The sequence below is a fragment of the Ptychodera flava genome, chromosome 20, assembly GCF_041260155.1.
Source record: "Ptychodera flava strain L36383 chromosome 20, AS_Pfla_20210202, whole genome shotgun sequence".
NCBI lineage: Eukaryota > Metazoa > Hemichordata > Enteropneusta > Ptychoderidae > Ptychodera > Ptychodera flava.
Genome location: NC_091947.1, coordinates 9,014,412 through 9,031,272, shown reverse-complemented (window position 1 = coordinate 9,031,272; position 16,861 = coordinate 9,014,412). Strand labels below are relative to the sequence as shown.

General features: G+C 38.1%; 1 protein-coding gene and 1 long non-coding RNA gene across 2 annotated transcripts; one reads left to right on the top strand and one right to left on the bottom strand.

Moving 5' to 3' along the window:
• Nucleotides 1-5,974: 5,974 nt before the first annotated feature.
• On the bottom strand, nucleotides 5,975-16,850 carry LOC139119951 (nuclear receptor-binding factor 2-like). Its single transcript, XM_070683921.1, has 3 exons — nucleotides 16,637-16,850; nucleotides 14,840-14,924; nucleotides 5,975-10,143 (listed from the first exon to the last, which is right to left on the bottom strand). Exons 1-3 carry the CDS (start codon nucleotides 16,661-16,663, stop codon nucleotides 9,266-9,268), a joined length of 990 nt encoding a protein of 329 aa, XP_070540022.1. The 5' UTR covers nucleotides 16,664-16,850; the 3' UTR covers nucleotides 5,975-9,265.
• On the top strand, nucleotides 12,084-13,649 carry LOC139119953 (uncharacterized). The gene is made up of 2 exons (XR_011549017.1): nucleotides 12,084-13,083; nucleotides 13,474-13,649. It is a non-coding gene; the product is annotated as an uncharacterized lncRNA (long non-coding RNA).
• Nucleotides 16,851-16,861: the final 11 nt, after the last annotated feature.

The following is a 16,861-nucleotide window of genomic DNA, read 5'->3' as shown; positions in this document are numbered from 1 at the left end:
CGTAACACGTACGGTTTCAAGGCGCTCCATCCCTTGCAGCTGGAGCTGCACGTTCACTGTTGAACGGTTTCAAGGGACTCACTGGACGAGTGCCAGAACATGTCTCGTGCGCTCTGTACGTAGGTGTGTAGTGCACACACACAATATCCAGAACTTGCAGAAGCGCGTCCGAGATATTGATCCACACTTGCGCTATAAATCGGCAGAAAAATTGTTGACATTGCACGAAAACGGTCATTACTCTGACAATTTGATGCCCAAGTCACGAATGTAAGATGTATAATAATAAGGTTATTACGAAAATACCGCAAAGGATGCACAAGGACTTTGGCGCAGCGTATCGCCCTCTGCTTCGCGTCGGGCGATACGCTGCGCCAATGTCCTTGTGCATCCTTTGCGGTATTTTCGTAATACCTCATATTATCTCAAATTATACAACAGGTTCTTACGCAAAACATTTCCTCTGCTGTGTACCCTTTCTCAAAAGAATTAATTTGTATTTTTATCACTTTGTTGTTGGAAAACTTGTCAGTAAAGACATTGCAATTAACAGTTCTTGAGAAGGTACAGCGGCAAATATTTCTTCATTTCTGTAAACAGTGTAGCAACACTGACTCTGCTCAAACTTCTGATTGAGTGAAATACTTGGGAAACCTATCAGAATTAATGTCTGTAACCCTTTCAATACAATAGTTTGGCGAAAACCTGATGTTATCTCTGCTGATCATGGATCTGTTCACAGGAAATTGGGGGTGAATAGGTTAAAAGTTCATCAAGATGAATTTGAACATACCAAGTTTTCACTTATTTTTCAGTAAATCTTCAAATTTTGACAAAGTTCTGCTCGTTCTTTCATAATGAGGAACAGCAGAAATAATGATATCTGAAATGTAGATTTTTATACCAACATTGTTGTTTTCAAAGTAATGTCAGACACAGAATAGTCTTCAACAAAGCTTGCTCCAGCTTCATTCCCCCAAAATGTTTGTTCCATCCAACACACTGTTAGTACCTTGACCTATGTAAAAATTCCTCATGTCTTTGTTATTTTTTTTTCAAGTGAATCAAATGTACGGATTCTTGTTCAACACTGCAAAAGAAATTGTAAATAAAGCTGATACTGATGTTGATGCTGTATGCAAATGTTCACCACAGCAAATTCATCAAAATTGAGCACCATCACAGCGCAGGGTGTTCTCTTTGCAGAGGTACTAACTAGCTTTATCAGTTACTTTTGAAATGATGGTTTATGCACAGGAGGCTGGGATGTGCTTGGTGCAGATGGGTTTCCAGCATGGGCTGTGTATTTGGTTTCAAGTTAGACGAGTTTTAACGGAATTGACAACTTTGTAAGGAAATACAGAGACATTTACAATTTGTGACTTTTGTGATCATCGTTTCATTTGGTTTGGTTGGTTTCTTCTTTTGCACATATTCATTTTCTGATGTAAGATAACTAAATATATCTTATATATCTTCCTTGCCAGCATCTGGTTCCAGTACTGGCTGCCTCCATGTAATTATGTCAGTTGTGAAATAAAGTTAATTTAAAAACATCAAAACTTTCATGAGAGAGCAAGAGTTTTTTATCTTTCATGAGTGGTGTCTGTACATTTCCAAAGCAAAGTCATAGAGATGGGAGGCCAGTGTATGACAAATAATCAGCATTAGTAAATGTTGTGCAACAGTACCATAATTTTTCCTTTTGTTCCGAGTAATTTTCAAAAACAAGTTTTATTGTTCATGAAAATTCTGAAGTTTCCGTAGAAGTGGCAATTTGAATGAAATCCATTGTTGAAATCGCTTGTAATTACAAATCTTATCTGAAAAGTGACTCCAACCATATTGTTTTCACGTGAACACGTATCTGCAACAAGCACAAATGAAAGCAGCGTATCCTGTGGTGCTTACTGTAAACACTCCTGCCAAATTACAATGCAAAGTCTATAATGATATATTTAACATTGTTTATTACAGCAGTTTTTAAATTAAACTGAAGTGAGAATGAATGTGTCGGAACTAGTCATTTCCTGTTGCCTCATGTGTTGCAACATGTGTGAGATATATTTAGTGGAAAAGTACTCAGCTGTTACTGCTATCTTCCAAGTATCAATAGATGTTGTTTGCCCAACCAGGTTTCCGTAAATCCTACATCAAAATAAGCAGCATTTGGTATCGCTGTCTGTAAAAACTGATAATTTGTCAAATTCAGGGCAATGTAATGAAAATGTTATCTCTGTGTCATGCTTTACTGAGAAATTAATCTGCACTTTGAAATATTAATTTGTTTTTTGGAGAGGTGTGGTCATAATGAGTTCCTTTTAGGCAAAGTTGGGATAATTTGCTGTTCGGTTGATCATATGGAATATTTTCGGTATAAAAGTTTGCATGATTTTCGGGTTGGAAATTTGTAGCCATGGAGATTCAGCATCTGTGAGGAGAGGATGATCGGATCAGTTCACAATATATTGGATGTCATCCATCATGAGAAGTAAATCTACTTTTAGTCCGTAAAATATAGAAGAAAATGTCTCTACAAGGAAAGAGGAATAAATAAAGCTGTTTCCATTAATTTGTAGAATCAGCATTATTGTGGTAAACAAAGCCTGGCCTTATCTTCCACCAGATGGTTACTGATTTGGAATTTTGCATGAGTGAATTAGTTTATCAAATTTTCTAGATGTTCTAAAAGATGAAAGTACTTGCATAAATCTGTTGATGGGGCACAAAAGTTGATTGTATATTTTAGCACAGTTATGGAAGATTCTTTTATTACAAAGTTTAGTGGCCGATTTAACACAAGGTGTGAACATACAGCTGTCACATGGTGAACATAGTATTTTAGTCCCTGTCAGCTTGCAATGTTTTCCTTAATATTCTATCAAATGTTTTAGTAAAATCTCATATTCATTCTGGACGGTGTACAGGTATATTAAAAGGAAGCCAAACCAGAGTTTCCGTATATATACAGACACAGAATGAAAGAATTCTATTTAGGATTTATACTCAGAGAACTTGCTTCCTAAGATGTATACAGTAACCTTATATTGCATATTGTGAAAAGAAGGAAAGAACAAAGATACTGAATTATAATGGAGATTTCAGATTGGTGTATTTGACTTTTTCATCAGTGAAAGTGATGGTCAAACTGTGCGTTCTCCTGTTTCCAGAGACACGGCTGTAGAAATGTGTTAAACAGTTGACAAAGAAAAAAATGTCAATATTTGAAATTGTAAACTAAAGTCTGAAGCTTGTGTGTTATCTGTGGTTTATTTAAGAGAAGTAGTTATGGATCCAATAAAAAAAACAAAGCGTACAGGGGTGCTATTTTATCAGTTTCTATAACATTGTCATATGTAGGGCATATATTATAAACAGAACCATCGATAACTCTGTTATCATCAGTTAGTCATCAAAAAACTTTCAACGGATCTGCAACAAAACAATGACCACTTGTGTATGAAATTTTCAACAAACTGAAACACACAGACACTTAACACAGACATACATGTATTCTAACAATAGCACTGGCACCCTTCAGTGTATCATCAAGCACCCTGACGCAAAAGATTGGAGGAGAAAAGTAAAAGGCAAAACTTCTCTGTACAAACACTTCTTCATGGCTTTGAAATTCGATATGAATATTCCTACAAACATTCGGAATCAGATTTGTCAAATTCATTATAACATTTACATATTTGTATCAATGGGGAATTTTTTCGATTTTTGGTTAACAACTTCCATAAAACTGTAAAGTGTCTATTAAATTTCAATCTTGATTGATGAGTTTCATCTGACATTTCTATGTTATAATGAAAATTGCAAATTTGACCTTTGATTTGTATGGGTGCCTTCAGGTTTTGTCATTCATGATTTGTTAACATTGTGGTTTTTGATTATTTTTGATTGAAAATTATTAACAGAATGTCTGATCCACCTATTTTCATTGTTACGAATTAGTTGACACTTTTGAATGATGTTGTTAGTATTTAAATATCAATTCCTACTAATTATTTGATACCAGATAGGATGAAATTATATTCATTGATTTTCTTTGAAAATAATGTAGCAGTACAGGCCACTCATTTGCCTAACAGCAATGAAAAATTTCTTTTGCAAAAGACGGATCAGAAGAGTAGATATGTGAAAGACAAATCATGATCTAAATTTGCAATGACAGCTGACCACTTGTAAACGATATAAACTTTAATTTGATCAATAAGACAAAAGAGAATCACTTGTCTGTGACCTTAGGTAACAAATTTATCGAGCATCAGGTAATATGGCTGTTTATGTGTATCTTAGGTTCAATGAAAAATACAAAAAAATTAGCGTGGAGAAAATCTTTGGGCAACCATTTTGGTAGAGTTGTGTATGTTACCCTGGATCAAAAATATATCCAGGAATGATGGTTGGGGGAGGGGCAGTATCAGATTGAACAGCATAACATACACAGTGAAGGTTTATTTTATATACACTATTTGATCGGACACACTCAGAAAGAGGATATCAAAGGCATATTGCTCAGGACAGAAATGAAAAATACCGCAATTATACGGTGTCGCTCACATTTGATCACAATTGGTACATACCAGTATGGGTACCAAAGATTAACAATAAATGTTGTTTCTATCTGTTCAGTGCAGGAAAATTCTACGTTGATGTTATGACAATGATTTCTGCATAGTACGACCAGAAAAACAAGAAAAACAAGAATGACAAAAATAAATAAGGTCTGAAACTTTAGGTACTGGAGGTCAACTTTAGCAACATGCATAGCAGAAACAGCTAAGTTTGAGCAGGTCTGTTAATATGTAACAGTTCATAAACAATGACAGGAAATGACTCAAGGTCAGTGGAGTAGCCTGTTTCAGTCACTGGCATGCCACCTGACTCCTGCACATTTGCAGGATTTCCCTTTTTCTTACTTTATTTGCACATTTTTGACACCGACGTGTTCATTTGAACGACGTCACATCTCAACCCCTGCATCTACCTGTACACCAAATACTGAGATGGTAGCTTTGGCGGTATGGGAGCTTTTGCGTGTGATGGACATACATTCGCACATACATACCCACATACATACATACAGACATACAGATGCCACCGACTCACCATATAAGCTCTTTTTGGTATTTATATAAATACCAAATATGAGCTAAAAAGGATATATTCTAAATGATCTTCCTGGGAAGATATCTGTATTTCAGTAACAGATTGGTAGTGTGTTCCAAGGTACTGAGGAATGTGGTTTCTATCACAGTTACGTGTGGTTAGATACGCAGCCGCCGCCGTGTTATGCATACCACGGCGGCCGCTGTGTATCGAACCACACGTAACTGTGGTATCCATTTAAGGTAAAAGATCAGCGAGGAGTGTTGGGAAGCAGTACAAAAATTACCTTCAGTGAGGGTAATACACGTGTTAAACACAAAAACGACACCTGTGAAAAAAACATTCATAAAAAAGAGGGTCCATGTTAGGATGGAAGAGATTTAGAGTTATTGGTGCCAATGGTAAAAGAAAACATTTGAAATTATTGGCTTATATTGGGTAGTGCTTTTTAGAATAAATCTGGCAATGGTTGACGAGAAATAACCACTCAAGTGCAGAATCCTTTATGTGTAAAATATCAATGGCTGAGGTAGGTTCAGTGAAATAAATTCTGTATAGTTCAACAGCAAACTGAAAAGTTATATTGAGTAGATTTTACTCCTTTTATCCTCACTATCATCACAGAGGGCCATGAAAGTCTTGCTTCAAGTTTTGCAGTCTCCATTTTCCCCCGAATGAATATACAGAAGTCTGATCATTTCTGGTTGGAAATCACTTCATGCAAACTATTCTTGGGAGAGATGCAGAGATACGCTAACATCAATTGAAGTTGCAACATCAAAGGCTGAAGTTTTGTCACTTCAAAACTGAGGGCTAATAGCATCAAAACTAATTTCAACAGCAAAATAAGCAGAGATTCTGTGCAGATTTTCACCAATAACACTTTAATTCTGTTGAATGAGTTTACAAAGACATTGATTCAACAGCAGAGAGAGAGAGAGAGAGAGAGAGAGAGAGAGAGAGTACATGAAAATACATGTATTACAAATATTACAGTAATTGACTGATTACATGATGGCTCATAAGTACACATACACTAATAAGTTGGATTAACAAGGATAGCTGATAGATAAGGATACATGTGAAGAAGCTGGTATACAAGCAGTATTGCCGGTTATTAATACAGCAGTCATGTTATGATATATTTCTAAGATTATTCCAGAGATCTTAATGTTGCACTTCTTAAGAATATATTTCCTTTGATGCGCCTTGAATGATATCTTTATGTTCGGGGCCATGGATGGGCAAATGAAACTCACTTTGTTCAGGGGAGGGGGTTTAACTCGATTTAAATTGTTTACAAATTTTCAGTCTATGCCGTGGTTACACCTTGGAAACTGTTTATCACCATGACATGTAACCATGATTCACATTTTGTTTTGTTTTATATTCACAAGCCTGTTTGCAGTTTTGACTTCAAACAGCCTATATCATCAGCAATTCATCATGTTTTAGGTCAGTTCAAATCCAGACTTCATTGTCGGATTTTACACTTTCAAATTTTTTTACGGGACAGAGAGGGGTTACAAGTCAAACGAGTTTTGTTTGCCATCTGTGTGGTTTTAATTACCCACCATCCTTCATTAAACCATTTCACATCACATCACCTAGTATATTTCAAGATAACATTTTGCACTAAGCCCTCTGCCTGTTGGTCAGTTTCACAAAATATCATAAAAAGTTCAGACTGTATTTGCATAAAGTCAGCATGCACTGAGTATGGTGCTGTCAAGTCTACACAGCTTACATGGCACTGACAGACATGCATAGACACGGTCCTGCCTTAACTATTTTAACTGAAAAGACATTACAGTACAGTTTAACCTTGGTAACGTTGCTGCCTGGGACTTTCCTGTTGACATTTACACTGGCAAGACCATATAGCCATATCAGTGAGTGAGTGAGCTGAATACACTGGACCTGTACTTGATACTGGTACAACTGTCAAAGGTCAAAATATAAGTACAATCTTAGACAGTAGAAACAGTTTCTCTACTGTCTATGGTACAATTGGTTCAGACAAGAATCTGCTTGTGAGTGGAATGATTAGACTAGATTAGAATGCATCTTTTGCAAGTCTTTGGGCTTAGGAATCCAAAAAAGTGAAAAGATGTTGTGTTTTCTAAGGTATTGGTAAATTTACAATTTTCCAAGCAGAAGGCTATGTAAAGTGTGTGGTTACAGTTGTTTCAAAGCTGCCCACCCTGCAAATAAACTAAGTCCTGTGAAAAGAGGAAATATGTTGAGTTTTGCACTCTTCACCAGATCCAAAACATTTACTAAAAAGGTTGCTATAAATTGTACTTTTTCCAGAAACCATATTGTAGGAAATACACATTTTGTATTGGCTGAATAAGGGCCTCACCATTTTGCTACAGTATGATTGGTGGCTAAGGTCAGTGATTGTATCTGATGTTGATGTTGATGTTGATGTTGATATACCATCAGTTGATGTAATGCTTGACGTTTCCGTTACTAATTTTCTGTATAGAGGTCTAACCACACCACGGAGAAGCCAGGCTTTTAAGTGTACTGGTGCACTGGTGACAGGGTGTTCAAACCAAAGTTCAAGGATTTATAGTTTGAAAAGAAAAAACAAGCTTGGGAAGAATTTAATTATTTTCATCAAACTTCTGTTTGAAAGACTGAACATGACAAACAGATAAGCAATTAACTGACAATACTGACTCTTCTGGATAAATCCTATCAAATTTAAACACTGGAGGCCATACAGACTGGCTGTGTTTTGGCAAGGTAACATGTGTTTTCTTCCAATAATGACAAGATGACAAATCTTATTCTCATTGATCTCTACCTGCTTGTCAAGGTTTTGTTACAGCAACAGAGAGTTACAAAAACTTTGTGCACCAGCTTTTGATGTGGACCCTGTGATTTTCCATTGTGTGGTTGGGCCTCCATGCAGAACAAAGGTGAAAAGGTTCAAAGAGTTACAAACACGTGCTTGTACATAGAATGTTGTTCACCTTGATAGAAATAGTTGCCAAAATATTCATGTAAGTACTGATATACCTAATTCACAATGGCAGACTATTAAGGTAGCACGCGCCTCAAAAGTGAAAGACAAACTTTGCTGAAACTTTTCTACATGAAACTTTTAACCATATTCTTACTAAATCAAATGTATATAAGTCAGGGGACTCCATGCAAAGTTTGGTAACCTAACACTGCCTAACATTCACCTATATTTGAAATTCAAAATAACCGCTATCCTTGTGTTACCTCTATGGGGAAAAGTACAATTTTCGACATTCAATAAAACTAAGGACAGTGAAAATTGTTCTTACCCAAACAGCTTTAAAATGAGCCCCACAAATGGTACATCAGAACATGGTTAGTACTGAAAACAGTTTAGTCTAAACATCTGTCCTCGAGGCGCATTCTACCTTAATTAATGAAGAAAACTGTAAATATTGAAGTCACTTTCAGAACTGTGACAATACAAATAGAATTCAGTAAAAAAAAGGGTTCACCAACGAATTGACAGGATTCCATTTTGCACAAAGTTTCAATGTTGGATACTATAACAATATGCATGTGACATAACACTAACACGGGAAATCAAGCAATTATGTTACAGTACTTCCCCAACTGTGCTTGAAGGGAGAGTAAGAAATTATCAAGTATCCTACATGGATATGTAAGTTCTTTTTTGAATGTTGCTTTGATATGAGTTGTAAATTAACATAGTTTGTAAAGCTTTTTTAGAAGAAAGTAAATTGATTGGACATACATATGTTATTGATGAAATACACATAATGGAAAATCAGTAAATGAAGTTCAACAGGTTGAAAACATGGTACTGTAACATAAAAACATCCTTCTTTCTTACACAAGCAGTAATTGTCGGTTTTCTTGTTGACAATTCGGCAACTAGGTTGTTGTCCTCCTCAGGAATAACTGACGTACTCGAATACTGATTGTCTATGTTGTCCACTTAATGAGAAAGACAACACTCTTGTTGCCGAACCATCAGAAAGAACACAGACAACTTCATGGTTGTGAAAGAAAAGAAGAATGTTTTTGTGTAACTTAGTTGGACATATCTGCCCAATTAAAAGTTGAGCACAAAGTGTTTTGCTGGAAAGTTACTCTGACTTGTATGCTTTCTGAAAGTGGAGAATGGAAACTATTCTTGAGGTGGGGAGAAGCCAACTTTGCCTAGATCAAAAGTGAATTCTGGTAACTCTAACGGAGCCAAAGGTGGTAACTCAGCTAACGGTGGTGTATCAACAATGCCAGCAACGGGAATGGAAAATGGCGTGTTGAGTTCACTAATTATGTCTGTATGATTGGTAGTTTGTCCACTACTCTTAATCTCTTCCAACTGTCGTCGCAAATCGTGGATAGTTTCCCTCATCTCTTGATTCTCCTTCTCACAGCTTTCCCAAGCTCTTTGCAATTTGACAATGTGACTCTTAAGGTATTCATTCTCCAGTCTCAACTCCTCAATCACCTCTCCATCATCTTTCGGTACTTTTGTCCCATTGGTCATTGCACTTGATACATCACACCCAACCTCGTCCTCTGAGGACTCTGATTGGTCCAGTCTCTGTAGTGACTTTCGTGACGCATACTCTGCATTGGCTAGCGGAGACTGCAGCTCCCTGGTTGACGCAGCTAGGATAAATGCAGTACTTTCCTCCAGCTGAGGATCAAGATGTGAGGAACGTCCATTAAGAAATCTCAACAATGAATCAGTCTCTCTCATCCTAGAGCTGTACTTCACAATAGGGTCAGAACCATTACTTAAATTTTCTAATGTGATTTCACTTTGGTCCATTTTCCCATCTACATTGTCACTGTCACTTTCAACAGGTTTCCGATTTCCCGCTAGAGATGACTTTGCCTCTTCTAATTTTATAGCCTGTATCTTCTTCGTCAATTGGTATCTTCTTTCTTTTTCAAGGATGACTTTTTGCTGTTTCTGGTGGTTTTCATACTGGAGTTGCAACGATGCAAGAGCCTGCTGTACTGTGGTTTTCTCCATAGCATTCAAAATGTACTCTATGAAAAAGAAAGGAAAAAAAATCATCCCATTTTTTTTTTCAGTGCCTCTTGAGACAATTAAACTTTCAAACCAGATTGAATTTTCCCATCTTGTAGCATAATTGACTTTTGGTTTAAAGGCATATAAGCTGCAACTTTTGGCATTATTTTCATGATTTTATATTTAGATTATAATTAGTTCATAGAAATATTCTTACTCATAGATGTTTACTCAAGTATAATTATCCACAGAGTGGCTGGACTGCATGGGGAGGTTTCAGTAAGACAAATAATAAACGGGTGCCGCACCCAAATATGGCTGCCTCCATACAACTACATGATAAACAGCGTAATGGTGCATGTACACATTTGAATCTTTACAATTACAAGATGGTGCAACCCACTGAAAGGAGGGAAAAAGGGATTCACTCCACTTTGACAAAAAATTCTCTGTTTTTTACATAACATGGCAAGATTTTGAAAATGGCAGGAAATTTAAAATGAACAAAAATCTGTCCAATATCTTGCCTATTCTGCCACAAGCAAACGTTGTTGAGGCAAAGTAAATGACTATATCGTTCAATTTGCAGATTGCGATAAATATCTGAGGAAATTCGGGGTACCTTGAGGGTGGACAAAGTTCTCAGAGTTGCAGCTCATGGGCCTTTAAACTTGAATTGTTCAGCACTTTTCCTGCTGGACCTATCACTCTCCATCAAACTAAGTCAGCAAAATAGTATTTCACTAAAAGCAATTTTCACACACATTAGGCATGGCCCATACAAATAATACGATGTACCTGTGCGCAGTTTGGTCATGGTTACTCTGGTAGTAGAGTTCCCGTGGTTTGCTAGACTAAGCCAACTAAAAATGTCTCTCAGTTGATTTGGCTGCACTGAATTTCACCTACTTGGCTACGATATTGGCCCTGAATGGCCAACTTCTTGGCACTGCCAAAGTCGACGCACTTTGACTGACACGGTAGGATTAAAGTTCACATGTAAAAATCATTAATGGTATCAAAATTTTTGAAAAAAACTTTTTCCTTGAGTGTGCATAAAAAATGAATCCGTGGAAAAAGAATTTTTTTACCATCTTCATCATTATGGTAATGATAGAAATCCCTTATGAAAATGAAACTGTGCGGCACTCTGCTGTAGACTAGCGGCAGCTCTGCCGTAGAGTTGCTGCACTAGTGCTGCACAGGAAAGCTGTGCAAGAGAGGCTGTGCAGGAAAATGCAGCTAGCTGCACAGTTTCTGCACAGTGTTAATCTGAGCAGAAACTGTGCAGCAGGAGACAAAACTGTGCAGCTTCTGTGCAATAATCTCCATACTGTACACCTTGTGTGCGGCAAATGTAAAATGTGTACAGCTGTGTACAACAGACCTTGAAGTGTGCAGCTTGTGTGCAGCAGGCCATCAAAGTGTGCAGCTTGTGTGCCAGAAATGACATTACATGTACAGATTGTTATTGGTTATTGCTGCAAATATGGAGCAACACATGATGGGCACATTGCCGACTATTTCATTACCGGGAGTACAGTGTACCATTGCACTTCCTGACCAGTCATATTCAAGAAAACAAAACTGACCTTTCATTTATATTTTACATTCATTTATTTTTATAACAGACAATCCAACTTTTAAATTATAAAAACTGTTAGATAATGGACAGCTTTTAAAGCACAGTTCAGCTGGTGAAAGCGACACAGGCCTAAACTCAACAACATTGCAGGATGATGGATATAAAGAGTACATCTGTATTATACAGCAGTGACATGTAACACCATTACATGAGTACCCCATTCGACGATCTGGTTTGGTAAATCAAGGTTCAATCGACAACTGAATTTTTACGAAATTTTTTTTTTTAAACAGGGACTTGTCTGACTTGCAAGTTAAACTCTGTATTTTCTGCGAGTGATACCAAAATGCACTGAAACAGTTTCGAACCAAGTCTATGATGGTCTGTAACTTGTGTAAGGACGCGTCGTAGACTTTTGTTACTGCAAATCTGTACCTTAAAAATATCGACAGATGAGAACTTTTCATTGTAGAAACAAACAAATAAACTTCAATGTCGCAGGACCCGCTACTAGTACCTTGGCTCCAAGCAGGGCCGTGGACGTGCTCAGACTTCACGCTATAGCAGTGTATACAGTATACGGTACGTACGTACAGTTCCCAGCACTGGAAGCTAAGTCTGTGTCCTGTCATCGCTAACAAAATCTCGCTTTCTGTTATGACTGGATTGATATTCAATGCTTTTGTCCATGTTTTCAGCGTTAGATAATTGCCGAGCACAATTTTGGGGTGTTTCACACCCCATCCCGACCGCTGTACGAAAATCCAATACGCTGCTTCGCCAACGTCCAGCGCTGAGACTGAGAGCAGCCGACATGTTTACACTCTGAGGTCACGGTTCATCAAGTTCAGTTCGCGCATTGATATTGAATCTTCGTGTTGAAAGAAATTTTACTCTATTTTGAGTCCTTCTGTGATGAAAATAACCAGTTTCATTATACTTGTAAATTGGGTGCTCTATCAAGTATAAAACATAACGGATTGGTTAATAATGTAGAGTCAATTCCAACGTTTAAAAACGGAACTACATTATAAATCGCGTAATGATTTACAGATCGCACTTCCGTTAACGTCATGAGGCTTGATCGGCGCGAAGTTAGATTTTGGTACCATCGGCTGTGTACTTGTTGTTAGGGAGTTATCTAGTGGACAATTTCGTGATCTTTCTATGGAATCGCCAGGCAAATGATATCACAGTATTGGAAAAACGTGTATACAGCACCTGAGATAGACGGGTTTCAAAATTTGTGAACGCGAACAGCAGTAAAAATGCTGACTATGTTTTCTAAGTATGTACACACGGTTCGGAGAGACCTGCAACCGGAACCGGGATCGAATCATCCAGCCTCTGCGAGCCATTCTCAAATGTACCGGTAAGTCAATGTACCGTCCGTCTGTTCATCGCTAAAATGTTCTGTAATCGTTGCATTGCTATGTTTAGCTACAGATAAATTTTCGTTGAGTACTGATTCATACTGATTTCACTTTCGTTTCACAACAGTTACAGTGCTGAGATTTTTGCAGATTGTCGCCCGTCGCCGCCGTTGGTATGTAAACGACATACGGCGAGCTGTCCGCTGTTTGACATTTGATCATTATTTATTTAATAATATAAATGTATATGCATTTTTTGCTTCAAGTTTTCAACTTTTTTGTCTCTTTTCAAATAATTATTGATGTCTTTCATCAAATTGTGATGTTTAAATGTGTGGTCAAACGGTATTAAGACTTATACTCTTCCCTGAACGATTTGTATTTTTCAGAATGCATAGTGAGGAAGGGACAAGAAATTCAGAGAACAGAAAGCCAAATCGCAGCCTATGACAGTAATGTAAATGTTACATGAAACTTCTCGAGTCAAAAGAAAATCTCTTGAAGATACTTGTGGCATGAAATGAACATGGCATTTAAAATAAATCGTACCACAATTTGAATTTAATCTTTTTTTCTCTATGTCTTTTTATTTAATAATAACTTTATTTGCGCTGACCATTTTTTCTTGTGAAACTGGTATTTCAGAGCTTAGTTGGATAAAACACATCTTGTGCTTTCCACAGTCTGTCAGGTTTTCAACGGTGTCACTAACATTGGCCATGTTTACACAAGCGATTTTACAACTTCTGTGTACATATCTGAGCTGAACGTATTATATCGTTGGAAAAGATAAAAACGTTGAAACTTATGGTACAATACAAGAAATTTTGTTGTCACTTAATTGTGTTGCTTCTTTGGTTTTCAGTATCTCTCGTCTATTTAATAATGTATTTCGTTTTCTTACTGTTGCTGAAATTGGTAAAAGTTTATCCCAGAGCTGACTGCTGTGGAATTATGCCAGCTTATGAAGGAAATTTTGTAGTTTGCGGCAAATCTGCAGTAACATGCAAAATAATTTGCCACAAATTTTACCTACTCCTGGTAGCTGTCCTGCAAGATGCCACAATTTTCTGTGAAGTTCCTGCACAGTCTTTCAGGTACTCTGTAGTTCAAAGGGCTATTGTGCAAACACAGGCTTCCACATTTCCAACACAAAGTTACTGCAGTTACTGTTTTCAGCATTTAAGTTGCACTATATATTTGCTCAGTGCAGCTAATGTGTAAAATGCGAAAGAATCACCTTACAGCAAAGCTGCTGCAACTTGTTGTATTGTTGCACAGTTCCTGCACAAAGCTACCGCACAGTTACTGTTTTCATTGCTTCTTGCACCTGTGCGGCAGCAACTAATTTGCATGAGAAAAAATCGCTTAACAGCAGAGCTGCCGCAACCTGCTGTATATTGCTGCACAGTTCCTGCACAAAGCTGCCGCACAGTTACTGTTTTTATCATTTCTTGCGCCTGTGCGGCAGCAGCTAATTTGCATGCGAAAAAGTCGCCTTACAGTTGAGTTACAGTAATTGTCTGTTGCACTAGTGCCGCACCTGTGCAGGAACACTGTGCAGCAGGCTAAAAATTTTCATAAGGGATATCACATCTCAGGGTTCCAATCATTCATAAAAAAAAAAAAAACACAGAGTTGCATATCTTGCGGAAACTTCAGATGGCTGTAGTCTCTGACTAGAGGCTACACTTAGTAACACCCTGACAATCACAATAAGTGCTATCATTTGAACGTAAACTATTCATCACATACCTGCTGCTTTCTGATGACACAGAATCGCATCCTGAAATTTTCCAACATTCAGGAATCTTTCTGCTTTCCTATCTTGCTGGTGTGCCTGCACATGAAAAATATTTCAAGGTCCTGAATCGCTGAGAATTTTCATTTAAATCTGTACTAGGATCTGACCTAAGCCAGAGTAGATTTGTCAAAATAATGAATAGATGAAAGACAAGAAAGGAGTATTTGTTGATAAGTATTACACCCAATTTTCGTCGAAAGCTTACAGGTCATCGCTACAAAAATGAATTTGATTTGAGGCTAATACTTGATACACTTGAGGTTCATATCCCCCCCCCCCCCAAGAATCATTTGACTTGATCTGTTGAAAGCCAATCAGTACTCTGACTCTGAGTATGAACATGGATGTTTGTGGAGGAACCGTGATTTTTTAAAATAAATCTAACTAAATATACGTAATCAAACCAGCTACAGAGTTAACCTTACAGTTTAATATTTCCATATTTCAAGACCGCTTATTTTTTGAGAGGAGCCCTCACATTTTTAAATGGAGGGGACAATCCAAATGTGTCGTGTGAATATCAATTCTCGTCACAGGAATTCGACCTCGTGATAGGGACAGGGTCTGGGAGCCCGGGGTCAAGCACAAGAGGAACTGTGGGTCGTACTCTAATTTGCTGTAGAAATTTGACAAGCTTCAGCACTCGTAGACCACACTGGGTCTGTATACTACATTCCATTTATTGCCTTGATTATTTCTTCAGAGAGATTTTGTTCTTCGCGCGATCAACTGTTAGACATTGCAGTGTCTCCAGCCACAGTCGTTTGGAGAGCTATTCAGCGCTGGGACTATTCGCCCCATAGACGAGAGTACAGAAGCGAGAAATACCCCAAGTCTGGAAACAGAATGGCTATAAAAACCACGCCATGTCACATTCCGTGTCCGATTTCACTGTGAAAATTAGCAAGTTCATCTATCATGCAACCGTCGATCGTTCCCTATCATTCTAAAATTTCATACCTGATACTTTATCTGATTCAAAAACGCTCGTTTCGTGTGATTTTCGGCCGAATTCGACGGACACCTCGCCAAAACCTGGGGGTGAGCAACATTCCGGTCACCTCTTGGGTACCTCCACTTTACTGACGTTGGCGCCGCCTACCCATGAGGGATGACTGGAATGTTGCTCACGCTTATGTTTGGCCAGGTGTCTCTCGAACTCTGCCGAAAATCACAGGAAATGAGCATTTTGTAAGCAGATGAAGTATCAGGTATGAATTTTCGTGTGATTTTCGGCAGAATTCAGAAGACACGTCGCCAAAACATAAGGCATGAACAACCTTCAAGTCACCCCTCATAGGTACGCGGCGCTAACGTCAGTAAAGTGGAGGTGCCCAACGTCCACTGTGAGGTGACCGGAATGTTGCTCACCCCCAGGTTTTGGCGAGGTGTCCGTCGAATTCGGCCGAAAATCACACGAAACGAGCGTTTTTGAATCAGATAAAGTATCAGGTATGAATTTTTAGAATGGTAGGGAACGATCGACGGTTGCATGATAGATGAACTTGCTAATTTTCACAGTGAAATCGGACACGGAATGTGACATGGCGTGGTTTTTATAGCCATTCTGTTTCCAGACTTGGGGTATTTCTCGCTTCTGTACTCTCGTCTATGGGGCGAATAGTCCCAGCGCTGAATAGCTCTCCAAACGACTGTGCTGCAAGGAGGTGGTACGCGTAAACGGGCCTTCGAGCCAGATAGTTTCTGTCGCGTTCCTGTTCAGGACATACATGTAAATTCAAGCTTACCAAATTAAGAGGCGCTTCTGCTGCCATCTCTTCGGTTTGATACACCTCTTCCAATTAAGGTGAATGCGTAGAGCTAATGACTATAAATATTTGGTTGTTTTAGGAACGATGATGGATAGCGGAAGCCAGATCCAGATTTGACAGCGAGTGTAACAGTTGCTGCACAATGTGCTACGTGGATCTTCGGCCTTGCTGGGGTCATTTCAGTTTCCTCGTCCTCGTTCA

Excerpts from the sequence above, each read along its gene's own strand:
- LOC139119951 (XM_070683921.1), bottom strand. The coding sequence starts at position 16,663 with ATGGCAGCAGAAGCGCCTCTTAATTTG. Across the intron at positions 14,925-16,636 it reads CAGAAGCGCCTCTTAATTTG|GCACACCAGCAAGATAGGAA; the intron begins GTAAGCTTGAAT and ends TTTCATGTGCAG. Across the intron at positions 10,144-14,839 it reads GTGTCATCAGAAAGCAGCAG|AGTACATTTTGAATGCTATG; the intron begins GTATGTGATGAA and ends TCTTTTTCATAG.